The sequence below is a fragment of the Piliocolobus tephrosceles genome, chromosome 3 (assembly GCF_002776525.5).
Source record: "Piliocolobus tephrosceles isolate RC106 chromosome 3, ASM277652v3, whole genome shotgun sequence".
NCBI lineage: Eukaryota > Metazoa > Chordata > Mammalia > Primates > Cercopithecidae > Piliocolobus > Piliocolobus tephrosceles.
In genome coordinates this window covers 169,250,667-169,278,074 of record NC_045436.1, presented here as the reverse complement: position 1 = coordinate 169,278,074, position 27,408 = coordinate 169,250,667, and the positions used below count along the sequence as shown (strand labels likewise).

Genomic DNA, 27,408 nt, shown 5'->3' with positions numbered 1-27,408 from the left:
AAAGCCCTAGGCCCAGATGGTTTCACAGGGGAATTAGGGCCATGTAAGTCTCATAGGAGAATTCTACACAGCCTTTAAAAGTGAAATAACTTCAATGTCATCCAAATTGCTTTGGAAAAAGAATAAAAAGAATATTACCCAAATGGTCATGAGGCTAGGATATTAATAACACTCAACACTGACAATGACATCATACAAGAGGGAATATCAACTGAATTTCTCTTTTGAATCCTATTCTCTTTTACAATTACAAGAAATGTTAAATAAATATCATCAGCAGTAATTAATGTGGCCCATCAAAAGGAGCATATATACTGAATAAGTGGATTTTTTTCTAGAAATGAAATAATGATTTATTAACAAGAAATCTATCATGATGAAATTAGTTTTACAGACAAGAAAATCAGCATGAATTCAAAGCTCGGACCTGCCACTTACTGGTTATCTGGTCTTGCCCAAGTTACATAACCTATGGATTTGGGTTTTCTTAACTTTGGAGTGAGAACAGTAATGATACCTAGTTCTAAGTGGAGCAAAGATTAAATGAGTTGATGCATGTAAAGAAATTAAAATACTGCCTTGAGCATCAATTGCACCAAATAAGCATCAGTTGTTCTTATTAATATACTTACACATAATAATAAAAAAGTAACACTATCTCCTTGGACATCAGAAATACATTTGATAAAATCCAACATCCATTTTTTGCATTAAATAGCTCTTAATAGAATAAGAATAGATATTACCTTAACATGAGAAATATGTCTATCTCAAATCATAGATAATCACCTTGCTTAATGAAAAAATCTAGAAGCATTCCCATTAAAGTCAGACACAAGATACGGATGTTAATTATCCTCACTATTATTTAACATTTTTTCTGATTGTACTAGCCAATATAATTAGACAAAAGAAAGAAATAAGATATAAAAATGTTAAAAGACTTGCTAAAATCATTAATATTTGCAAATGATACAAAAATTTAGCTCGAAAATCCAAGAGGGTAAACTAAAGAAAATATAAATATTAAGAATATTTTATAAGGTGCCTGGGAATAAAATTAATGTATAGAACTCAATAACTTTCATAAGTACAAACCAAATCAATTAAACTACAAAATGGAAGAAAAGACCCAATTTGTGATCATAAAAGTTATTAAGAAATGGAAAATATATACACATATATGTCTAAATATATGCATATGACCACACACATATGTATCTATACATACACACACACCAGAAACTCTCAAAATGTTACCAAGAGACACAAAAAATATCTCAAAAAGGAGTTCATTGGAGAAATGATCCAAGATTTTGAACAGAAAGACTGAACATCATCATAATGGCAATTTTCCCAACATAAATTTGTAAATTCAACCGGATTTCAATAAATACCAACTAATTTATTTTCAAATTAGATAATCTAATTCCAAAGTTCAAATTAAAAAAAAAAGCCACAAAGATTTACAAATCCTGAATAGAAGAATGAGGAGGTTATACAAATTCTAATAGATGCTAACATATATTATAAAGCAATAATAATTTAAAAAGTGTCATATTGGATCAAGAACACAAAGCCAAAAAATACGAAGAATAGAGAACAGGAATTGGAATAACAGAAATGGGCTCAAATACTTAAGGTAATTTAAAAATATGCTAAAAATAAGATTTCAAATCAGTGAGAAAAAGACATATCAATGAATAGTCTTTGGGCAACTGAGGAACTAAACAGTTTCCTCTCACTTTGTAACCTCTAAAATTTCAGGTGGATCAATTATGTAAACATAAAGAAAAAGTCACCCCATTTTAAAGGTGGCATTAGAAAACATCGAAGAATATGTCATTATTATTATTAGCTCAGAGGGCTGTTACTAGTTACAAAACATAAACCAGATGACATAGGGAAAATACCACATCATCTCACACAAACAAACAATAAAATATTCAATGGAAAGCAAACCTAAAGTTAAAGAAAAGACCTTATGAACTTCTAATGTAATTTTAGTACATCACAGCAAAGTTGCTTCTTTAAAATATAACATCCTACATATCTGTAAAGAAAAACAACCCAATTAAAAAATGGATTAAGTATACGAACAAACAATTCACAAGAAAGAAAATAAAGCAGCTCTTAAGTATATGAGAAGATAATAAATATCTTTGTAATAATAGATATACATATTAAAATGAAAATGAGATGCTATTTTTCACTGATAATAGTGAAAAAATTTAAATTTAATAACTTCCAGTTCTTGAAAAGTGGGAAAATCATCATTTTCATATGCTGCTGGTGTAACTGAAACTTGGTACAACCGCTAAGTTGACTAACTTGAAAATATCTATCAAAATTACAATGTATATATCTTTTCATCTGGCAATTCTACTTCTAGAAATTTCTCCTACATATTTAGTTTTTTAGTTGCTCCTGTGCAAAATCAAATATGAAAAGATATTTGTACATCATTGTGAATAGTAGAAAAATATTAGAAGCAACCTAAATGTCCATCAATAAAATACAGGCAAAATGAATTATGGTATATCTTTAGAGTGATAACCTTCTCTGAGATATATTTCTATTGCTTTTATAAAGAATGCCACTGCATAACACTTAGCACTGCAGACATACAGTGTGTGTGTGTGCACGTGCGTGTGTGTGTGCATGCGTGTGTGTGTGTGTTCAAAACCATATATGCTTGTATATTCATGGAATATCTCTGGAAGAAAATGCAAGAAACTGGCAATGTTAACTGCCTCTCTCTAGAGAGGGGAGCTGAGTGATTGGGTGATAGATGTAAAAAGTTTACATTGTAAGTGTTTTTACCCACTTTGAATTTTGTGCTATATGGATAGATTATAGCACAAATACTTTTTTTTTTTTTTTTAACAAAATGACATAGTGAGGGTTGGTTAAATGGCTTGCAGTGTTTGGCACAGAGTCATCCGGCAATAAATGGCTGTTATATTCACTATTATAATACTGATTAGGAATTGGAAAATGACGGTGAGAAATGGAAAATCATAGAACCAAGCGATGGCCTATTTTGGACAGAGGACCTCTTTCCCTTAAATATTAGAGTGAACCACATCAAATAGTCAATATTTAACAACTTTTGACCTGAAAAAAATAACAATTTCATATAATTCAATCCAATATTATTTTTGTCTGTGTAAATTAGACTGTAAGGTGATGGTGACAATAATGGTGGCTGTTAGTTCAATTATTTCTCACCATCCAAACCTACTTCTAGATTTAGAGAGTAAGGAATCAGAGAATTAGTTAAAATAATGGGTGTACTGGGCTGTATAAATCAATTTTGTTCCTTAGTTTTGGATACTGAGTGGCTTAAATGGGAGTACAAAGGATTTATCTGAAATATTATTGAAAACTCATTGATTCCTGAAATAGGATAGAAAGAGAATGGACACTGAAGGTAGGTGAGGAATGTCTGTTTTGGCAAGAGAAACTACAGCTTACAAAGCATTTCAATGTAAGTGGCATCATTTATTCTTTAACCTGTGCAGGTGGGTGTTAGCCCACTAACCCATCCCGAAACCCATTTTACAGAAGAGTAACTGTTCCTGTTCTTAATTGCAAGCCAGAGCTAGCAGGTACAATGCACTCATCCCTCAGTATACTCAGGAGATTGGTTCCAGGACCCCCATGAATACCCAAATCTTTGCATACTCACAGCCTACCCTGCAGAACCTCCAGATAAGAAACATTGACCCTTCATATACATGACGTTCACATGGTGTGATTACTGTATCTTTAAACAGCCTGTAGTTTTTAAAATCCACATATAGGTGGACCCTCGCAGTTCAAACTGATGTTGTTCAAGGGTGAACTGTAGAATTAATGTTGAAGTAATTGACAAAGGACAAGACCCACTGTCAAGGCCTGGCCCCTCTTCAACAGTTGGAGAAATTTCACAGTCTCTCCAAAGCAAGGTCTTATCTTTCCTGCCTTCTGTTAGTGAGATACCAAGAATTCCAAAACTTATGAAGTTACATGTAACTGGGTTCCTGCCATTTTGTATATATGTGTAAATTCTGCTAATCAATGTTAATCAACATCATGCAGACCTCTGTTTTTCTACTTAAGGTTTCTACTCATGGTAAAATGGTTCAAGAATTTGGTAGGTGGCCATATATTTTTTTCTTTAGGTAAAGCACAGACAGAATCCAAGGAGAAAGTTGAAAGAGAAAGGATGAAAAACAACTTCTTCAGTTCCTAAGGCTACAAATAGTTTCAAAAAATAAAATCCACATAGTCATTTCTCCAGAGTTGACTTCTGCTCTTAAGTCAAAAGTTTCCATAGTGATCCATGGCATGATTGAATGGAAAAGAGGTTGCTCCATCCCTACCTTCTTTCACAAAGTTTAGAAATTAGCCTTGAAGAGAAGAGAGAATTAGGGGCCTTCTTGAGTAGACTTTGAATCTTATGCTATGATTGGCCAAGAAAAAATTTTAAGGAGATCAGAGCAAAATGTGTGAGACTCTTAGGAGCACAGACATGAGTAGTATCATATAGGGGGACCAGAGTAGACCCAGACATACAGCAGATGCTTAGTAAGTGTTTGTGGGCTGAATGGAAGTGAATGAGTCCTTCAAGTGGAATACCAAGAAAAGACCACCCCAAACCATCTTATACCAGTAGGCAGATAAATCTGGGTCAGCCTCCATCCATCCATCCATCCATCCATCCGTCCGTCCGTCCATCCCTCCATCCAGTTGCTTGGTGTCAGTTTCCTCATTTGTAGCATAGTATTTATTATTTAATATGTGGTAGTTGTTAATATTTCTATTCTGTATTCTTTCTTTTTAGAATGCTTAAGTTAGAAAAGGGCTTAGAAGCCATGCTTAGCTCTCTTATTTTACAGATAAGGAAGGCTTATCAAATAAAGTTAATGACACCTCACACCTACCCTCACATACAGGGCTGTTTATGAATTGCAAATAAGAACATCAGGTCTTTGGAGGAAGAGTGCTGCAGGCATTCAGTCCATGATGTCAAGGACAGTTAATAGCCTTCGCAGAAGTGCTCTCGAGTATTCCAAGGCAACACAAAGTGTTTGCTTTTTAACACTCCGACTTTTCAAGGAGCACATCTCAAGTTGAGCAGAATTAAAATGATTGACCCTCTCTTCACTGCATATCAGGGCCTTGTTTTAGGCATTGGGGAAAAAGAGACACAATGCTTGCTTTCAGAAAGTTTACATCTCAGTGGTAGCCACAGGAGGCAGAGAAACAATAGAAGGGTAAACTGATGATTATGTAAGATAATTCAACTGATGAAAAATACTACAAAAAACAAAACAAATGATGAGGTGTGAGAGAAACTAACTAAGGTAGAAAGGTTGCCTCAGATAAGGTAATCAGGAAAGACTTCTTGCAATCTGAATAATAGGGAGCCGGTCATAAAAAAATTTGGTTAGAGTATTCCAGGTGGCGGGATGATGATGATTATAAAATAGCAAATATTTATTGTATACGTACTATGTGCCAGTTTTATCCTGAATACTTTTCTGGTACTATTTTATTGAACCCTCTCAACTACTCATTGAGATAAGAGACTACTATTATCCCTGTTTTACTGGTGAGGAAATTGAGGCACAGAAATGGTAGGCAACTGCCCAAGGCTCTACAGCTAGTTAAGGGTCCTGACGCAGTAAGTACAAAGTCCTTGGCATGATAAGAAACTTGGTATGTTGGAAAAGCAAAAATCAGGCCAGAAGTTGGGGGCTGGGGGCACTGGAGCTTCAAGGAGATGAAGTTGGAGAGGCTAGATCCTGTAAGGTCTTGCAGGCCAAGCGAAGTATTTTGGATTTTATTTGGAGTGCAGTGGGCTGTCACCAGACGATTTTAAGCAAATGAATGGTTTTAAGATTCTCCTTTGAGGAGTGACACAGCTTGATCTACATTTTTAAAATATATGTCCTGACACTAGCATAGGGATAAGAGCTTGGGTGATAAAGGGTGGCCTTGAAACCTGGGATTTTGAAGTCTCAGATCAACAGGGATGGGAGGTATCATGGAATGAGTCCAGGAGGGTTTTTAATCCCATTATGCTTAAGTTCTGAGTAGTTTTTGGTGTTCTCGATCCATTGCATCTGTGAGCAATTTGGCAAAGAAGCCTGGTCATCTCAGTAGAAATGACTTCAATCCAGGTCTTCGATCCAGATCTCTTAGGAGGTAACATTTCTGCAGCATGATAGTGAGGAGGGCACTCGGTCAACATGGGATGTAATCCCAGCCTGGCGGTTTGCCTTCTGCATGAAGTTAGATGAGTCCCAGGACCTTTCTGAGCCTCAGTTTCTTGGTCTGTAAAACCAGACCATTAACACCTCCCTCTCAAATGTCTATTTAGGATTAAATAAAGCCAACTTTGTGCCTTGCCCGTGGTAGGATTCCATGATACTAGTTCACTGCCCTGTCTTCTCCTTTCAGAGGTGTGTGGTGGATGCTTTAAATTATATTTATTTTCTCTTAATTATGGTAAACACTTATAGCTGTTCCCAAATTCATTATCTAGATCAAGACCAGGGACATTAGGTTCATATGCCTTCTTCTCTTTCACATATTTGTTTATTACTACCTATGGTGTGCCTCAAACTCTGCTAGGGACAGATGATGAGGCCATAGAATCTATAGTAACAGTTGCTGTCTTTGAAGAACTTGAGTTTTCTGTATTTAGCAAGATGGTGCCTGGGCAAAGTGGAAGAGTGATCAGAGACCAGACACAGAGAAGGGTGTTGACTGAGTTCACTAAGCAGTGAAGCCCGCCAGCTCCTTTTCAGATTTCAAGCTACTTCCCTGCCTATGCCTTAAATCAAAAATAAATTCAAACAACTCCCTCCATGCTTCGCTCTCCCGATTTTCCTGATATACTGTTTTTTGTTTTCGTTTTTTAACCATTCTAGACAATTGGGAAGGCTGTTTCCCAGGAGCAACGGATCTGAGCTCCATCTTGCACTTAACTTACAAATCCCTCAGCTTTCCCTTAGACTGACTGCCAATTTCCCACCTTACCGTCCATCTTGACTTTCAGTGTCTTGTTAAACAACAATTTCTTTCTCTTTCTCTAGTGCCTGACACTGGGAAATTACTGTCTTTAATCCAGGCCCTATTTGTGCACTTAAGGCCAAAAATTTTGGCGGCATCTGTGGCTCTGAAATTGTTTTCAGTTAGAATTGCTCTGCTGAAATACTGTTTTGTTTGTTATTTTGTGTGTGTGTGTGTGTGTGTGTATGTATTTGTTGTTTTGTGTGTGTATATGTGTGTGTGTGTATTTTTTTTAATGTGCTGATAGTCATTTTCTTTGGCCTGACTTCAGAAATCACTGTTTTCTAGACATTGACATGTCTGTAACTTATGGTTATTCACTTCTTTAAGAGTTAACTGCTTTAATTCCCTTATCATGTAGTCATATGTACTACTTTTCTATTTCCAAATGCAATTAAAAGTGCCCTTCGGGTGTTCCAAGTTTTAATCATTCTCTGTGTGCAGCATTCCCATGGCTCCAAAGGGCTTTCTCTGCCTTCTCTCAGATGGGGCCTTTCTCCAAGAAAGAGGAGGCGGAGAAGAAAAGAAGGAGGAGAGGAGGAGGAGAAGGTGAAGGAGGAGGAAGGGAGAGTCAGAATGAGATCTGACAGCTTTGTTTCAGAGGCCGAATCCCTCACCTTCTCTAAAGCACTGTCTCTCCTTTATGGACCCATGCCAAGGTCCCAGTTCTCAACCCCATAGTGGAGTGGTATAGCAGGTTCTGAGAACAAGCCAGGCCTGAGCCCAGGAAAACATTGCTGTGGGATCAGCTTTGTGGCCTTAGGCATTGATAGATGTGTATGTGTAAAATGACGATAATGATACTTATCATTTCATTAGGAGCATATAGTTCCTAATATATAGAGAGAGGGAACTAATGGTATTATGAATATTGCTTTCTGGTGGATCCTTGGGCATGGTGGAGCTGGTTTCTGAATCAGACTCATGTTACAGAGCTCAATGCCGGTCCTTTCCAAACTGCCTGTGACACATGCTCCTCCAGCCTTTGACTAGTGGCCTCTTGACATATGAGCTCGATAACCCTTGAATTGGTCTATATCTCAGTCAATGAGATGAGTCATGCACTCCCAGTCAATGAGATGAGTCCACTGGTCATGTACTATCAGTCTACCTGACAATGCCAAATAGTTATAGTAGTCTTACAGTTCTTATTCTCATTTTCTGAACTCATGACAGATTGGTACCAGACAGTTTGCAAGCCTGCAGTGACCCATGGGCCACACTTTGAATAGCACCTTTTATGCTTAAGTCTTTTGAGGATTTATAATATGTTGGGCATTGAGTGAGGCATAGGAGATTTTCTGGTGTGGCTTCTGCCTCCTCACAACATCAGGGCTTAATGAGGGTTTCTTGCAGCTCTGTCAGAATGCATGAATAGTGAATGGTATACCTGGATTCCAGCCTACTGTGACCACCAGTAACTAAGGGTCATCTCAATCTCTGAGCAGGGATTCCTGTTTCATCCTCAGGCTTGGCCTGGCATTTAGGTGGAAAAGGGGGTTGAATTGTAACCCCTTCTCCTGCCATGTAACCAAGGGAAAAATCCTGGCTGGGAGTCAAAACCTCACAAAAATAAGAAACAAAAAACCTCGGCCGGATTCCAAATGCTGACTTCAGCCACACTCATTCTGCTGCAGGCCACTTTATGTCATTCTGATGGAGGTCATTTTCCAAAGCTAATTGCCCAATTCTTTTAGGCACTGGACTATGCTCCTGTTGCTATCAGCGGAGGCTACATGCAGGGACCAATGTTCTTTAAAGTATAACAATAACAACAACAAAAATCTTCATTCGCTTGGGAAATTAAAGGTACAGGATCAAAAGCCACTACTATGAAACCTAAATGTTTTCACACTCAGTTGATGATACTGCTTATTTGAAGATTTAGACTTATTTAACAATAACAACATCAAATAGCCTATAGATAATATCAAAAATACCCCAATGATAATGATTATACATTTGTGATAACACTTGTACTGGGGAGAGGTTCCAAATACAGGTACATGTTCCAGCTCCCTCAGGCCATACACTTCTTGGCAGACATCATCAATCAGTCACTCCTTCTCTTCTTTCTGATCTTGCTGCAGCATCAGAATCTCAGCATAGAATTCAAACACAACCAATGTATGGACTTGGCTTCCTGGAGTAGTAATTCACAGTTTAGGAAGTGCTTGTCACATGCATTATTATTTTCACCCTCACCTGTAGCTACTGTGATTCAGAATGGACATAATTATTCACACATGAGAAAACTGGGGTGCTGAGAAATTAAGTCGCTTGATCAATATAATGTAAAAAATAAATGGCAGCAGTACAAGTTGAGTCCCGATCTGCTGCACTCAGAAAGTACAGGAGGAGACTGGCATTTATTATGCCTCTTCTGTTTGCCAGGCTCTTTCAAACTGTGGTCCATCTAATCTTCATGCCAACCTTGTGAGACATATTATTCTTTCCAAGTTTCAGGTGAAAAAAAATTGGATTCAGGGAGCTTAGGAAACTTGTTCAAGATTATGTCGGTAGTAAGGGGAAGCATTAGGATTTGAACCTACATTTTGCTGACTCCAAAACACATTTATTTGTGTTCCCACATGGCCTCTGCCATTCAACCTTGTACTTGCAGAAAACATTGTTAAGAGCAGGACATGACAAAGGCGTTTAGGGGAGTGGTATTAACGACACCAACAATTTGAACACGATTTCCTTGCTCAACATTAGAGAAATGATTAAACACATCATAGCACCATACAGGCATATTTGTAGCTATTTTATGGTTAATGATGACTATGTAGAAACATGCAAGTGTTTACTAAACGACATTAAAAATTTGTATGTAACCTGATTGCATTTGTGCAGAAATTATGCATCTGATGGATAAAGAGTAAGAGAATACACAAAGAAAATATCTTTTGGCTGAGATACAGGATAAGATGTTTTAAAGTCACATAAAATATAATGCTTAAGAAATAAAAACCCTAGAAGAAAACCTAGGTAGTACCATTCAGGATATAGGCATGGGCAAGGACTTCATGTCTAAAACACAAAAAGCAATGGCAGCAAAAGCCAAAATTGACAAATGGGATCTAATTAAACTAAAGAGCTTCTGCACAGCAAAAGAAACTACCATCAGAGTGAACAGGCAACCTACAGAATGGGAGAAAATTTTTGCAATCTACTCATCTGACAAAGGGCTGATATCCAGAACCTACAAAGAACTCAAACAAATTTACAAGAAAAAAACAAACAACCCCATCAAAAAGTGGGCAAAGGATATGAACAGACATTTCTCAAAAGAAGACATTCATACAGCCAACAGACACATGAAAAAATGCTCATCATCACTGGCCATCAGAGAAATGCAAATCAAAACCACAATGAGATACCATCTCACACCACTTAGAATGGCAATCATTCAAAAGTCAGGAAACAACAGGTGCTGGAGAGGATGTGGAGAAATAGGAACACTTTTACACTGTTGGTGGGATTGTAAACTAGTTCAACCATTATGGAAAACAGTATGGCGATTCCTCAAGGATCTAGATCTAGATGTACCATATGACCCAGCCATCCCACTAAAGGGTATATACCCAAAGGATTATAAATCATGCTGCTATAAAGACACATGCACACGTATGTTTATTGCGGCACTATTCACAATAGCAAAGACTTGGAATCAACCCAAATGTCCATCTGTGACAGACTGGATTAAGAAAATGTGACACATATACACCATGGAATACTATGCAGCCATAAAAAAGGATGAGTTTGCATCCTTTGTAGGGACATGGATGCAGCTGGAAACCATCATTCTTAGCAAACTATCAAAAGAACAGAAAACCAAACACCGCATGTTCTCACTCATAGGTGGGAACTGAACAATGAGATCACTTGGACTCGGGAAGGGGAACATCACACACCGGGGCCTATCATGGGGAGGGGGGAGGGGGAGGGATTGCATTGGGAGTTATACCTGATATAAATGACGAATTGATGGGTGCTGACCAGTTGATGGGTGCTGACCAGTTGATGGGTGCAGCACACCAACATTGCACAAGTATACATATGTAACAAACCTGCACGTTATGCACTTGTACCCTAGAACTTAAAGTATAATAATAAAAAAAAAAAAAAGAAAGAAGGAAAATAACACCCCACTTTCAGCATTGGACCAATCTTCCAGACAGAAAGTCAGTAAAGAAACATTGAACTTAATCTGCACTAGAGAACAAATGGACCTAATAGATATTTACAGACCATTCCATCCAAAGGCTGCAGAATGCACATTCTTTTCCTTGGCACATGGATGATTCTCAAGGATCAGCCATACGTTAGGTCACAAAACAAGTATTAAAACATTCAAAAAATTGAAATAATATGAAGCATTTTTTTCTGACCACAGTGGAAAAAAACTGGAAATCAATCACAAGAGGAATTTTGGAAACTATACAAATACATGACAATGAGACAATACGCCCCTGAATGACCAGTGGATCAATGAGGGAATTAACAAGGAAATTGAAACTTTTTTTTTTTTTTTTGAGATGGAGTCTCGCTCTGTTGCCCAGGCTGGAGTGCAGTGGCACAATCTCGGCTCACTGCAACCTCCGCCTCCTGGGTTCAAGCAATTCTCTGCCTCAGCCTCCCGAGTAGCTGGGATTATAGGCACATGCCATCATGTCCGGCTACATTTTCTATTTTTTTAAGCAGAGATGGGGTTTCACTATCTTGGCCAGACTGGTCTTGAACTCCTGATCTCATGATCCACCTGCTTCGGCCTCCTAAAGTGCTGATATTACAGGTGTGAGCCAGAAACATTTTTTAAAACAAATGATAATAGAAACATAACATACAAAACCTATGGATACAGCAAAAGCAGTACTAAGAGGGAAGTTTATAACTGAAAGTGCCTACATCAATGAAGAAGAACAATTTCAAATAAACAACCTAACAATGCATCTTAAAGTACTAGAAAAACAAGAGCAACCCAAATCCAAAATTACTGGAAGAAATAATAAAGATCAGAGCAGGAATCAATGAAATTAAAATGAAGAAAACAATGCAAAAGATCAGTGAAACAAAGGTTGGTTTTTTGAAAAGTTAAACAAAGTAGACAAACCTTAAGCCAGATTAAAAAAGAGAGAGAGAGAAGAACCAAATAAAATCATAGTTGAAAAAGGAGACATCACAACTAAAACTGCAGAAATTCAAAAGATCATTAATAGCTACTATGAGCAAATATATGCCAATAAATTGGAAAATCTAGAAGAAATGGACAAATTCCTAGACATAGGCAACCTACCAAGGTTGAAACATTAAGAAATCCAAAACCTGAACACATCAACAATGAGTAACAAGATCGAAGCTGTAATGAAATGGCTTTCAGCAAAGAAAAGCCCAGAAGCTGGTGGCTTCACTGCTGAATTTTACCAAACATTTAAAGAACTAATACAATCCTACTGAAACTATTCCAACAAATAGAGGAGGAGGGACTACTTTCAAACTCATTCTCAGAGGCCAGTATTACCCTGATCCCAAAACCAGACAAAGACACATCATAAAAAGAGAAAACTACAGGCCAATATCACTGATAAATATTGATGCAAAAATCCTCAATAAAATACTATCAAACCAAACTCAACAACACATTAAAAAGATCATTTATCATGACCAAGTGTTATTTATCTCAGGATTGCAAGAATGGTCAACATATGCAAATCAATCAATGTGATACATCATATCAACAGAATGAAGGATGAAAGCCATATGATCACTTCAACTGGTACTGAAAAAGCATTTGATAAAACTCAACATCTTTTCATAACAAAAAACCCTAAAAAACTGGGTATAGAAAGAACATGCTTCCACATAATAAAACCCATACATGACAGACCTGCAGCTGGTATCATACTGAATGGGGAAAAGTTTTAGTCTTTTCTTTAAGATATGGAACATGACAAGGATGCCCACTATTATCACTGTTATTCAACATAGTGCGGGAAGTCCTAGCTAGAGTAATCAAACAAGAAAAAGAAATAAGGGGCATCCAAACTGGAAAGAAAAAAGTCAAATTTTCATTGTTAGTCAATAACATCTTAAATTTGGAAAAACTTGGCTGGGCATGGTGGCTCAAGCCTGTAATCCCAGCACTTTGGGAGGCCAAGACGGGTGGATCATGAGGTCAGGAGATCAAGACCATCCTGGCTAATACGGTGAAACCCCATCTCTACTAAAAAATACAAAAAACTAGCCGGGCGAGGTGGTGGGTGCCTGTAGTCCCAGCTACTTGGGAGGCTGAGGCAGGAGAATGGTGTAAACCCGGGGGGCGGAGCTTGCAGTGAGCTGAGATCTGGCCACTGCACTCCAGCCTGGGCAACAGAGCGAGACTCCGTCTCAAGAAAAAAAAAAAAAAAAAAAAAAAAAAAATTTGGAAAAACTTAAAGACTCCACCAAAACACTATTAGAACTGATAAACAAATTCAGTAAAGTTGCACAATACAAACTCAATGTAAAAGTCAGTCACATTTTTCTATGCCAACAGTGAACAATCCAAAAAGGAAACCAAGAAAGTTATTCCAATTACAATAGCTACAAATTTAATAAAATACCTAGGAATTAACTTAACCAAGTAAGTGAAAGATCTCTAAAATGAAAACTACAAAGTATTGATGAAAGAAATTGAAGAGGATATACAAAAATGGAAAGATATTCCATTTTCACTGACTGAAACAATCAATATTGACACAATGTCCATACTACTCAAAGCAGTCTACAGATTTAATGCAATCCCTATCAAAATACCAATGACATTCTTCACAAAAATACAGAAAACAATCCTAAAATGTATATGGAACCACAAAACACCCAGAATAGCCCTAGTTATCCTGAACAAAAGGAGGAAAACAGGAGGAATCACATTGTCTGACTTATACTACAGAGCTATAGTAAATAAAACAGCATGGTACCGGCATAAAAACAGACACATAAACCAGTGGAACATAATAGAGAACATATAAATAAATCCATAGTGTACAGTAAACTCATTTTCAAAAAAAATTCCAAGAACACACATTCTGGAAAGGATAGCCTATTCAATAAATAGTGCTGGGAAAATTGGATATCCATATGCAGAAGAATAAAATTAAACCCCTATTTCTCACCATATACAAAAATCAAATAAAAATGGGTTACACAATTAAATCTAAGCCCTCAAACTATGAAACTACTAAAACAAAACATTGGGGAAACTCTCCATGACTTTGGACTGAACAAAGACTTCTTGAGCATTACCCCACAGGCACCCCAAAAATTGACAAATGGGACCACATCAAGTTAAAAAGTTTTGCACAGCAAAGGAAACAATCAACAAAGTGAAGAGACAATCCACAGAGTGGAAGAAAATAGTTGCAAGATACCCATTTGACAAGGAATTAATAACCATAATACACAAGAAGCTCAAAATACTTGATAGGAAAAGATCTGATAATCTGATTAAAAATAGGCAAAAGCTCTTAATAGACATTTCACAAAAGGAGACATACAAATGGCAAGCAGATATATGAAAAGGTACTCAACATCACTGGTCATCAGAGAAATGCAAATCAAAACATAATGAAATATCATCTCATCCCAGTCAAAATGGCTTTTAGCCAAAAGACAGGCAATAACAAATGCTGGTGAGGATGTGGAGAAAGGGAACTTTTGCACACTATTGGTAGGAGTGTAAATTAGTACAACCACTATGGAGTATACTTTGGAGGTTCTTCAAAAAACTAAATATAGTATGATCCAGCAATCCAACTCCATTCCTATATACCCCAAAGAAAGAAAATCAGTATGTCAAAGAGACAGCTGCACTCCTATGTTTATTGCAGCACTATTAACAATAGCCAAGATTTTGAAGTAACTTAAGTGTCTGTCAACAGACAAATGAATAAAGAAAATATGGCACATATACACAATGGAGTACTATTCAGCCATAAAAAAGATGAGATTCTGTCATTTACAACAAAATGGATCGAACTGAAGGTTGTTATATTAAGTGAAATAAGTCAGGCACAGAAAGACATATATTGCATGCTCTCATTTATCTGTGGGAGCTAAAAATTAAAACAAATGAACTGGAGATAGAGAGTAGGGATGGTCACCACAGATTGGGAATGGTCAGGGAGGGGGAAAAGGAGGATGGTTAATTGGTACACAAACAGAGTTAGAAAGAATTGTAAAAATCTAGCATAACAGGGTGACTATAGTAAAAAATAATTTAATTGTTCATTTTAAGATAATTAAAAGAATATATTTGGATTATTTGAAACACAAAGGATAAATGCTTGAGGTGATGGATACTGTATTTACCCTGATGTGATTATGATGCATTACATGCCTGTATCAAAATACCTCATGTAACTTATAAATATATACACCTACTATGTACCCTGAAAATTTTAAAAATTTAACAAAAAACAAAAGAAGCATTTGTAACCTAGCTTTAAGAAAATGTGGCCAAAGGAAATAGAAAAAGATAATCATTCATCAAAACATTTGTTTTTAATACTTAAAAGAATGCATTTCCAATATAATGAAAATACCATAATGACATTTAGAGTAAGGATTAAATACTGATTTAGAGCAAGTAGAAGAAATAATATTACAATAAACATTTAACATTGGGATCTCTGAGTATTTAAGTGGGAATCTGCACCCTAGAGACATGTGAGGGCCTCATACCATGTTGCCTTTTATTGTCTCAATGCATTCAACTCTTTTGCTCCTCAGATTTCATGGTGAAGTTCTAGATAGTGATTTTAGAAATGAATCAACATTTTTTTCTAGATGCTGTAGGGCAAATGAATTCAACTGAGTTTTCTTTGTGTGGTTTTTATTGTGTCATCATTTGAAATTTTGCCTTCCATTTACCAAACCATCCATCTGTCAAGCACACATTCAAGAGATATCTACTGGATACTTATGTGTCTTCCCATTGCTCAGAGTCTAGTTCAGGAGACAAACGAGTAGGGAGATAATTCTTATATGGGGCCTGCCAAGAGTTAATCCTGAGGCTATGTGCATAGAACTCCCAGAGCACTGGGGAGAGGCTCCTACCCCAGCTGAGAGTCAGAGAGATGTTCTTATAGGAGTTGATAGATGAAGAAATCCTGAAGGATGAGAAGGATTTAGCTTGGGAAATCGGATGGTGAGAGAAGGGTAGCACCTCAAGGCAGTGGCAGTGAGTCATGCTGTGCAAAGGCATGGAGGCAAGAGAGCATGACCGATTTGGATCAACTGTAGGTGGTTCGTGTGGTCTAGGATGGAGTACAAGCTGGGGAAGGGGCATGGAATGAGGCTGGGAGGCAGCAGAGACAGAGTCATGGAGGGCTTTGCATACAAATGGAAGAAGGTGTAGTGAAGCAGAGCAATTGATTAATACACTGAAAAATGTAAACAGGTCAAATTTAAGCCCCCTACTGAGACGAAGAGGACTATGGTATCCTCAGGAAAATTAAGAGACAATAAAAATTCTGAAATGACCTGAAGTCCCCAGATGAGATTGACAGTATGAACTGGAAGCAGACTTACTTGTAACAGTATCTTAAAGTCCTTAAAAAAGAGAATGTGCCTTAGGCATTCTTGTAAACATTCCACCCCATCCCTTTTGTGCTTAATATAGTCAGTAGATGCCACCAAACTCTTGGTTAGCTAATTGATGTGAAATTTATGAACAAAAGCAGACTACCCCAAATTATCAGAGATGCAGACAACTGTATAAACCAATGCTATTCCTCCTGTTTCTTGCATTCTGTTCAGTGAATGCAAGGAATGCCCACTCTATTCTTACAGGAGATAAATCAACATGAAAGTGGCACATTTCACTCAATGCCAGCCTAGAAGTTTGTGGTGCCTTCCTTTAAATGTTTAAGGATATGATTTCCGCATTGTCCACCCCTCTTTTCCTTATATTGTTGAGGATAAAATAGACATCAATTACTTCTTCAATTTTAAAATCTTATTATTTAAAGCTACTTAAAGAAAACATGGTTATTGCATACAGTAAACATTCAAATATAAGAATTTCATATTAGAAATTTGAAATGATGGCAATTTCAAACTGAGTTAGAAGAAACTTTCGTTCTGATGAAAGGCAAGAATTAAGGAAGAAGGATCAACTCTTGTGTGTGTTGACCTACAGGGTCCTTCTGAGGAGCTCTGCATACAGGGGAATTCAATAAAAGATTCTGATGTGCTCTACCCAGAAAAGAGGACCAGAAGCATTTACGAAGGTACTTTGGTGAATGAGTAATGAAAGCTCTGTGTGCATTTATCCTACTAGACCCTAGCGAGAGAGATGCAGTAGCTCATTTCACAGATGAAAAAATGAAGGCTCAGAGAGGTCAAGCAACTTGCCCAGGGTCACACAGCTAGCTAGTAAGAAGATGATGTTCTCAGATACATACTGTTTAACTTACTCCCAAGCCCATGTCACAATGAGAGGGTGCTTATCTTGACCATGCTGTTACTGGAAAAACAAAATCTCTTGAATTACACCACTCAGCCAGGGTATATGGTTTTGGCTCAAAACACCTACCTGTGTTGGTACCTAAAACAAACTTGAAACTTATATTTTAACTATGTGAAACTTCCTAGAGCTCCCAAGCCACTAACACTCTCCACCCTTCTCTGACTCCTTTCACAGTGGGCCCTCTGTTTGGACTGTCCTCTGCCTTGTCTGTCTGATGATCACCTACTCATCTTTTAGAATCAATCGAAGGGCCATCTGCTCTATGAAGACTTTGCAGCCTTCCTCTCCTACCTTCTAACAACCTCTCTGTCCTTTGTGCTTGGAATCAGATCATGGGTCCAGATCCCTGATCTGCCACTTACCAGTTCTGTGACCTTGGGAAGTTACTTCTCTGTGCCTCAGTTTTCTCCCCTGCAAAATAGGACTAAAAATAGCTCCTACCCCATATGGATGCTGTGAGTATTTAAAGAAAAAAATAAAGAAGACAAAGAAAGAAAGAGAGAAAGAAAAGGAAGAAAGAGAGAGAGAGAGAAAGGAAGGAAGGAAGGGAGGAAAGGAGGGAGGAAGGAAGAGAGGAAGGAGAAAGAAGAAAGAAAGAGAGAAAGAGAGAAAGAAAGAAAAGAAAAGAAAAGAAAAGAAAAGAAAAGAAAAGAAAAGAAAAGAAAGAAACTCCCTGCAAGGCATATAGCAGCAATGCCTGGCACACAGTAAGTGCCCCAGAAATGTTAGCTAGTACTATGTTTCTCACTGCACCTGGGAACAATTTCTCTCCAAGAGTGTATTTGTTTTTCTTTCTTACATTCTAGGCAGTGATCTCCTTGAGGGCAGAGACCTGGCACAAAGAAAGTGTGTTAGAAATGCTTGTGAAATGAACAATGAATAAATGGGCAAACAGGATCTGGTGGTAGCTGACAAGGCTCCACAGCCAGGTTTCATTGACCTGGATGAACCAATGACCACTAAACTGCACTGCCTTCTCATGGTTGGTGAATTGGATCCCTTCGTAAAATGCCAGGCGGACAACAGGACTTCTGCTTCCCAGCAAATGAGGCAAAGGACACATTTCCGAGTTCCTGGCTTGCTTCTCCCATTCTAGTGCTCAAGTTCTAGCTCTAGAGCGTGCTGCTTACTGAAAGGTGCCATCTCCCCATGCCCCAGTATACCGAGGACATGCTTCGTGAAACCCACCACCTGGTATCGGAATACCCAACAGCCACAAAATAATGACTTCCCCATCCTGCAGGTCCCTTCCCAGCTCTGGCTTGGATAACTACTGCAGGGACACTCAGTCAGCAAGTCCCGGCCCCCTCCAGAGGTCACAGAGGCATCCTGTAGAGGAAGTGGGACCGCACTGTGACAGAACGCCATCTCCGCAGACTCAGCCACTTCCAGTCGTAGCTCCACGGGGACCACTGAGTCAGCCATCGTTGCACCTCTTAGCTCAGGGCACCTCTAACCTTGTCATGCTGGGATGCAACAGGAGGGAACAACAAGAGGGAACAGCAGGTGATTTGACAACCCGAATCAAATGGCAACAGTTGTTCTTGTTGTCGCTTCAAAAGTACCAGGTCACCAGTGTCCCTTCCAAAGTGCTGCTGGTGAGTGTCTGTGTTCAGTCCCATCATCTGCATTCACAATGTCCACAGCTCGGTCACCCTCAGGGTCTCACCTGCTCCTCCCTCCAAGGGTGAGAGCCGCCTTCGGTCAGCTCTGTGTATTTCCTGACTGCAGGTCTCCGTGAGAATGATTAGAATTTCACTGGAATAAATGAACTTGTTTTGACGAAGCTAGATGGCTGTAATTGCCTACTTTCTGCTCTCCTTAACTTTGTTATGTTAGACACTGCATACTGAAATTTCAACGTCTGGAGTCTTTAAAATCTCTATCCATCCTTTCCAAAGCAGGACGCATCAGTTTTTAAAGTTCTTCAACTGCACAGAAGGTTTTGGATTCATATTTGCCAACATATCCATTTGACCTCTTTTTCTGATACTGGGAGTGGCATTGAAGCTTCTTGTTACCTTACTTGCACAATACTTCAGATGACCTTCTGGGGCTTGAGGCAAAAGCCAGGCTCCTCAGATGGATGTGGAGGCTTCGGATCTTAAGGCAACTTTATAAATGAATGTATTTTGTGACTGCTCTGCTGTCTTAAAAAAAACTTAGATGATAAGGCTACTAGAAGAATCTTAAATCCCAGTTCTAAATGGAAGAAATGACCTTTGTCTGTCATTCTCAGTGACCCGCCCCATATGGATAACCACCACAGAAGCCCATGTCCGCTGCTTTCGGGCAATGAGTTTGAGATTCTGCTCAGCCATGACCTGTCAAGTGGCCCACGTCAGCCCGAGGGATTGTGACTAGGAAGCATGACTTCTATCCTGAGCCGCTCCTTAAGACCTGAGGATCATTCCTTGGGCTATTTCTGGCTTTGCATCTCCCTCTATTTCAGAACGCTTCACTGGAACCACAGCTGACCACATCCCACCAGCCTGTGACTACCAACTGAGGACAGAGGCCATAGCTCCACCATGAAACTCAGCAACTGGAAAACTGCCAGGAATAACGAGTGAGTGAAAAGGAATGGAATGAAGGCAGGGAAGGTAAATAGCTACTAAGCCACGATGCACAAGTCAGGAAAAAAAGTAGCATTAGACTCTCCCAGAGTGAGAGTAGAGAGTGGGTGCTGTGTTTCTCTGTGTGGCTCCAGCACAACAAACAATGATGGGTACACGGAAGGTGCTCAATACATGATGAGAATGAACACAAATGGGGCACTTTCTGTCCCCAGGCCCTGTGCTAAGCCCTTTACATGGACTGTCTGACCCAATCCTGGAACTAAACCCTACAAGGAGCTGATGTTATTTTTGGCAAAGTGAACGAAGGCTCACTGATAGATGCTGACCCTCTAGCGAAGGCAGGAAAGACATGACCCAATTCCTATCAATATCATCAGTCTCCCATGCTCACTAGCAAGGAGCAGCATTCTGCGGTGAAGCTCATGGATTCTAGGGTCAGGCTGCCTGAGTTCAAGTCCCAGTTCTGCCACTTGTGTGTAAAGCTGGGAGACTTACTTCACTTACTGAAACCCTCGGTGCCTCACTTTGCTACAGGGATGGTAATGGGGTGCAGGGTCCGTTATGAGACTACTTCAGTCACAAGATACACAACAAAAAACCTGACATGCAGCAAGCACTGTGTTCATGTGGTAGCCTCAAAACACTACTCCCTATTGCCAAAAGCCATACATGATTTCCTTGCTATCATTGTCAGGAGAGGGGTAGTGCCTTCTTTCCCTTTCACAGGTCTGACCTCAGTCTTTGCGGGCCACAGGATGTGGGGACCTGGTGGGCCTTGACCACAGGGTGAAAGTCAACCATTTACAGATGACAATAAGAGGAGTGGGGAGGAGAAGGAAGGAAATTTGGTGTTTATTAATCTGTGTTAAATGCAGCTAAAAGATGTAACTAAGAATCTGTCCAAGATCTTGCTATAGGATGAGTGACCAAGTCTAGGATAGACTTCAAAGTCTCAGCTTCCTATGTGGGGTCAGCTGAGGACACATAGTGTGGAACTTCTTTATCTGCAGGAGGAAGAACATCTTCCCTGTTTTCAACTAAAACTCTCCTGGTCCCTGACAAGATGATATGCCCAGCAGTACAGAGCAGCCTTCTGAATTGCGGAGAGAACAACTTCATAGACCATCACGCCCCAGGCCTCGCCACCCATCCGCATTATGTCAGTTGCCCCGCAAGAGAGCCATTCTGACTGCAGAGACCGGAGGTTTGGGAGGACACAGCCTCAGCTACCCTGGCTGGGAGCACCTGCCGTCCACCCATACTCCTGGGTTGACTTTGGTTTCCCTCTGAGCAGAGACCAGTGGGCTCTTTAGTGGTTCAGGGCCACCGCAATGGCATGGGCATGAGGATGGGCAGGTGGGGAGCACAGCTGATTCTGGCTCTTGTCAGGCCTGGATTTGGCTCTGGGGCATCTAGGCTGTAGAGAGAAAGAATCTCCTTCTTTTACCCACCACCAAATCTGTTACATGTTGTGCAGAGAGTCCTTATGAAGCCTTAGAAATATCTGTGTTTCAGCATGGGATTGGATTTCTTCAGGAGACTCTTTGGGGCAGTATATTGATTCTCCTAAGGGATGACCAGTGCCTGGATGGAGGCATAAGGGCAGTGAACTCACCAGTAACCCATTTGAACTTGAGACAACAACAAGGAAAGCAGCAACAAAGCATTTTGCGACAATGGGACATTGCAAGCCTTTGAATAATTAATTCCAAGAGACATATAGATATAGGATTGAACCCTGACAAATTCCAGGTTTGATGCTTTGTTAATTAAACCCCATCCTCCATTGAAAACACACACACACATACATCTGGTACAGAACATAGACACTGTGCTATATCACCAGTACCTCATTTTAACTTCTTGGGTCAGGATGCATATAAACCTCTGGAGTACTTTTCAAACTCACCAAAACATAAAATCATTCGATTGATCTTACCCTGAGGTAGTTGAGGGTGAAGTTTGTTAGCCCCATCCTGGTGATGTTTTTGGACAGCTGATCCAGGACCTGAGGATCTTGTGCCTAAATGGAGAAAAAACCCCACATGTATTTTATCACTACAGGATGGTCCTGAGAAAATCTCAGACTGTGCTACAGCTGCTAAGGAAATGTAATCTCGACATTGTCGATTTTATTTGGAGGGCAGGCTGCTGGAGGTAATTTAATTTACATTTCGAAGACACTTGCATATAATACTCAAGGACATTTTCAGATCAATTGTGCAAGACTGGGGAAAAACCAAACTGCTCAGATGTGCTTTCAGTCCTTGGCAGAAATGACATTACTTCCTCTTGGAGAGGCCTTGGCACTCAGGTCTCCAGCCTAGTCACAGAACTCTGCCAGGAGAGCTCCAGGTCTAATGCCCTCTTTAGAGAAGCCAGTCCCCCTGGACTGGGCAGATCCATGCTTCAGGACTGGTCTTTGTTTCCTGCTGTGATAGTGGTGGTGTTTTTACAGCCTGGGGTTGAGGGTTAATATAACACCTCAAAGTGGAAAACTTTGCCACTGACTCGAAATACACACACACACACACACACGCACGCGCACACACACGCGCGCGCGCACACACACACACACACATATCTATACGGAGAGACAGAGAATTCTAACTCTCCTCCCCATTACGCTGAGTCTGGAAATAGATATCCCCAACAATTTTTATCCTGCAGGACTGTAAGAGGAAGTATCATATTTTCCAAAATGTCAGCCACATTTTAAGAAGGGATGTAAAGTACCATGGGCCACACCAAATGTTCTGTTTGGCTAGAAGAAAATGAAATTCTTTCTGGGATCCATTTTAAAATGAGTCTCTTGGTTGATGTTCTTTCTTTCTGTTTGCCTTTCCTTCTTCCTTAATTGATATAAGCAAATTGGCACTAAACAGAGGGAGATGGAAGTAAACATCCCCTTGTCTCCACGTCTGCCATCATGAGACTAGGTTATACTAATGTGACTTATTCTTTTCTGTACATACCTTTTCTCATAGTGATACTACCAATTAGATTTGTGTATATAAATAAAAAATGCTGGAGAAAACAGAGCATGTCAGTTTCATGTCAATTTCCTAAAAGAGGTCTTCCCTGACATTGAGCCTATATTCTTAAACCACTCTGATGTGCTAGGAAGAGTTTGTTCTATCAAGTAGTCAGGGTCAACCTCAAGGAACTTACATTTCAGTCAGAAGAGAGGAAAGCTAATAACAAAGGAATGCAAAAATCTTGTTCCTGCTGCTGTGGCTACCGATGACGAAGATGAGAGCCAATCGCCGAAACCCGTAGAGGACACACTATATGCCAGGCATTGTTCTAAGTGCTTTACAGTCATTAACTCTTAATTTGATGATCTGAAACATGCTTTATTACTGTATCCATCTTATAGATGAGGGACTAGAAGCACAGAGATGTCACATCATTTGCCCAAATTCACCCAAGAGCAAGGGTCCAACCCTATGTGGTCTCCATCCAGGGCCCAGGTTCCCAACTATTATCCTTTGCTGCCTTTTAGCCTATTTTGAGAATAATAGAAGTGAATATTCCAGACTTCCTCAAAGAGAGTGGAGGATGTTAACTAAGCTTTAAAAACCAAGGGCTTGGAGCATAAACAGCCAGAAATCATGGAGCAGGAAAGTGGGGTGCCACAACAAAAAGGATAAGGCTAATGGGAAGGGCAGAGCTTGCATCAACTAGTCAGAAAGAGGTGGCTGACAACTAATGTGTGGAGAAATAGCCGGGAATGGGACAGCTGGGAGACAAAGTTAGAACCACCATGGGCAAAATCTTGATTTTGCTACTTCTGGGCTAAAAAACATGGGGAAACTTATTGATTCTCTGAACCTCAGTTTCCTCACTTTTAAAATAGGAATAATACTAGCTCAACTCTCTGCCTGACTGTCAGAATTCAATAGCATGAGATATACAAAATGTTTAGCTAAAGGCCTGGCAGAGTAAAAAAATCAGTAAATGGTAGTTACTGTTATGTTATTTTCTTTTGATTGTTCAGGGTCTTTAAAATTAGGCTTATGAAATCTGATTTTGCTCCAAAGATTTTCATGGAAGCATCATGTATTATAGAGGAGAGACTTAAATTTAAGTTGATGCCTTTGACGACTTATTAAGAGATTGCACCTGACTAGTTCCTACTTACATTTAAAATACATCTCTAGATCGGCATAGAACCCACCCTTGCACCTAATTTGTGCTCACTAAAGTTGATGTGAATTACAGTCAAACAAAACCAACAGAAGCCAAAATATTCCACTTCAATTTTAGCACCGTGATCAGGGAGGACCAACTTCTGACACGAATCTGAAGATCTGAGTCCCATGTCCCATCAGATGGTTCTAATCAAAACTGGAAACTGCTTTTCTAACTTCTTGTTTTATTTCATTCCCCAGTTATACATAACAGGTTTATTAGCCCAAGCAGAGCAGTAATTGATAATGACTGAATGGAATTTAAGAAAAGTACAAACTGTTTATTGAAGTAACCTCAATTTGGAGTTCAAAATAATAAAATATAAAAAATAGTCACACAATGTACCAATCTTGGAAACCAAAAGGGGAGAAGAGGGCCTGTGGATTAAAATGGTTGAGAACAAAACTCAGTATTTAGAGTTAATTACCTAAAGCGTGACAACTACTGGAATTCTTTCACAGAGAGAGGACTGGGTTTTTCCCCTTGAGTGAAATGAAGGAGGAAAAAAAAAAAAAAAAGAAAAGAAAGCAAAACAGAAATTAAATTACTTACATGCATGGCTAGGATGCTTCTTGGGACTAACTCTCGGTATTGTCTAATGGTAAAGTGCCATGTTTTTATTCTCATGAGATCATCAAAGGTGAACTCCAAGATCAGTCTGCCTTCTGTACACACCTAGAAGTGACAAACCACACAGTCATTCATTATGCACTTTGTGAAAGCCACTTTTTGTAACTCACATATCAGCTACTCAGCGTGGTCTCCCTTTCTGTCCTTGGGCAATGCTAGCTCTTGGTAAAGATGTGACACAAGTGATGTGTCCACTGCACATGGTACAAATGTCAGCTCTAAAATCAGTGGGTTCAAGAGACTGTACAGCTGCTTATTGGCCGTGATGTGCTAGTAATTCTACTAGTTACTGCTGAAACTCTATGATCCTCAATTTCTTCATTTGTAAATATGGAGATAAAACCCATCTTATAGTGACATTGGGTCAAAAAGTTTTCCTCCACTTTCATCATCCTTTAACCACAGAGGCTTGAGCTCTTATTCTAATCTTGGTTATCCTACTCTGGGACAAAGTACCCAATAAACCCATTCATGGTTAAGTGTGAGTTACTACAACCTGATCCAACTGTAGGAAGTTTTTCTTTCGAAAATGAAATTCCAGAGGACAATGCTTAACCCAAGGCAGTTAGTATCAGTTACTGACATGTGGAAAATAGAGGCATGTGTCAAGAGTATATTCCTTGAATCTCAGCACATCAGCAATGATAAATTCTGCTCGCACAAAAGGCCAGTCTTAGGGGGATGGGACACTTTATCTTTCTAAGAAAAATATATATTATTAATGAAACATAATAGAATTTTGAAGGGTCTCTTCCTTGATAGAGTAATCAGTGACAGAGTAGCATTTTAATCTTTTTTTTTTATATTCATAGCATTTTTAGCGCGTAGTTCCTATTTTATTTACCATTCCTTTCACTATTAACAACTTTGAAATCAAAGAAAGTGCTAGGCAATCACAAACCACTGAGACTATGTCAACTCTGAGCTAGGAAGTGGCGGTAGTGTATTGGTTCAGTTTAAATAGTTACAACTCATTAATCGGACCATTGCTGCCTTAGGAAAGCAGTACAAAATAGTGGGTGCATACTTTGGCATCAGAGGGTACTGGTTTTGAATCCCAATTCTACTTTTTATACTCATTCTGGAAATTTGGGGAAAATCTAATAAATTCCCCAAATTCCAGTTTTTCTCATCTGTAAAATGGAAATAGAAGTACTCTTGGGTAAGGATGTTAGGAAAATACATTAAATAAAGTGATGTACGTAGGCTACCTGGAATTCTGCCTGGCATGTAGTAGGATAGCAGTAAATGATAGCACTGCAGATAAAAAGAATGCTACCCAAGAAAACACAAAGCCCTAGACCAGTAATGGTCATCGTGTGCCACCTGAGACCTAGGGTTTCACTAGTGGCAGCATCTCAGGGGCCCTGCTGGGAGGAACTGGGCCTCCATCTCGGCTTTGAGATCCTCATTGACTTTCTGGATTTCACTGAGCAGCTTTGATTTTTCAGTTTTTTACTGCATTGGGTTTCTGGTCAAGCTTTTTGGAGAAAGATTTCCTAGGCTAAAAACAAACATACAACACTCCAGACACTTGAAAAAACACACTCAAAAACAAATAAATGAATAAGTAAAAATCAATCAACTGAAGAGAGAATGTAAGTATTTGTAAAACTACAGTCCATGAAGATAGTGAACAATTTATATCAGCCTTTCATGAAATATTAATAATTATTTTCTTCTTTGGAAATTTAATACAAAACACCATCACTAATTGAGTTGCAACTTGGTCCACAGCACTGGGTTGGGTGCATTCCATGTGCTCAAATTGAAGGTAACATGTGCTTTCAACAAGTCAAATGCCAGTACAGGAGAATTACTAACAAGTGTTGATGGGACACTACTCGAGAAAGATGCTATTAAAGTGTGCCATCTTTGTCTTATCAAAGATCTCAGAGATACTGTGGGATAATTATTGATAATCTGGGTGAAGACCTTTGCTTCAGATCCAATTAGCAGGATCTGTGGGTAAACTCGGGCATGTGGGCACCTTGCCTCAAAACCCCTTGACTGTGTAGTTTTCAGAGCCTTGTTTCTGGTGTCTCGGCCATGGGAGTTGAGTGCATAGAAATGGGAGAAGACTTCAGTGTCCCCAGACCTCTCCCCTTGAGCATCATCAACTTTGGAATTAATTTACCAAGACATAAAAAGAGTTGCATGGAGATTAAGCCACACAATTCCCCCTGGGGTGTCGGCATGACAGAAGCCACCTGTGGTGACAGCTTTCACAAAAGGGAGGTAGCTATGGGGAGCCATCAACAGTGAAATGTCTTGACAAAAACAGGACAGGGATATTTGGATGCTATAATCCTCTTTTTAAAGGGGGAGATTATTGGATATTTAAACAAATATTAGCTTAGTTAAATGTCAGCATTTAAAAAATTATCTAGTATATTTGTTTTGCATTTGTGAACCACAAACGCAGGG

General features: G+C 39.2%; 1 protein-coding gene across 9 annotated transcripts in view; it reads right to left on the bottom strand.

Annotated features, from left to right (window-relative positions):
• LDB2 (LIM domain binding 2) overlaps nt 1-27,408 on the bottom strand; it is a 403,225-nt gene that overhangs the window by 62,330 nt on the left and 313,487 nt on the right. For all 9 annotated transcript variants that reach the window (XM_023206959.2, XM_023206954.2, XM_023206962.2 and 6 more), the window contains exons 4-5: nt 24,904-25,026; nt 22,097-22,180 (exon numbers count right to left, since the gene is read on the bottom strand). In XM_023206959.2, the coding sequence (XP_023062727.1) occupies nt 22,097-22,180; nt 24,904-25,026 (207 nt within the window). The remainder of the gene's footprint in view (nt 1-22,096; nt 22,181-24,903; nt 25,027-27,408) is intronic.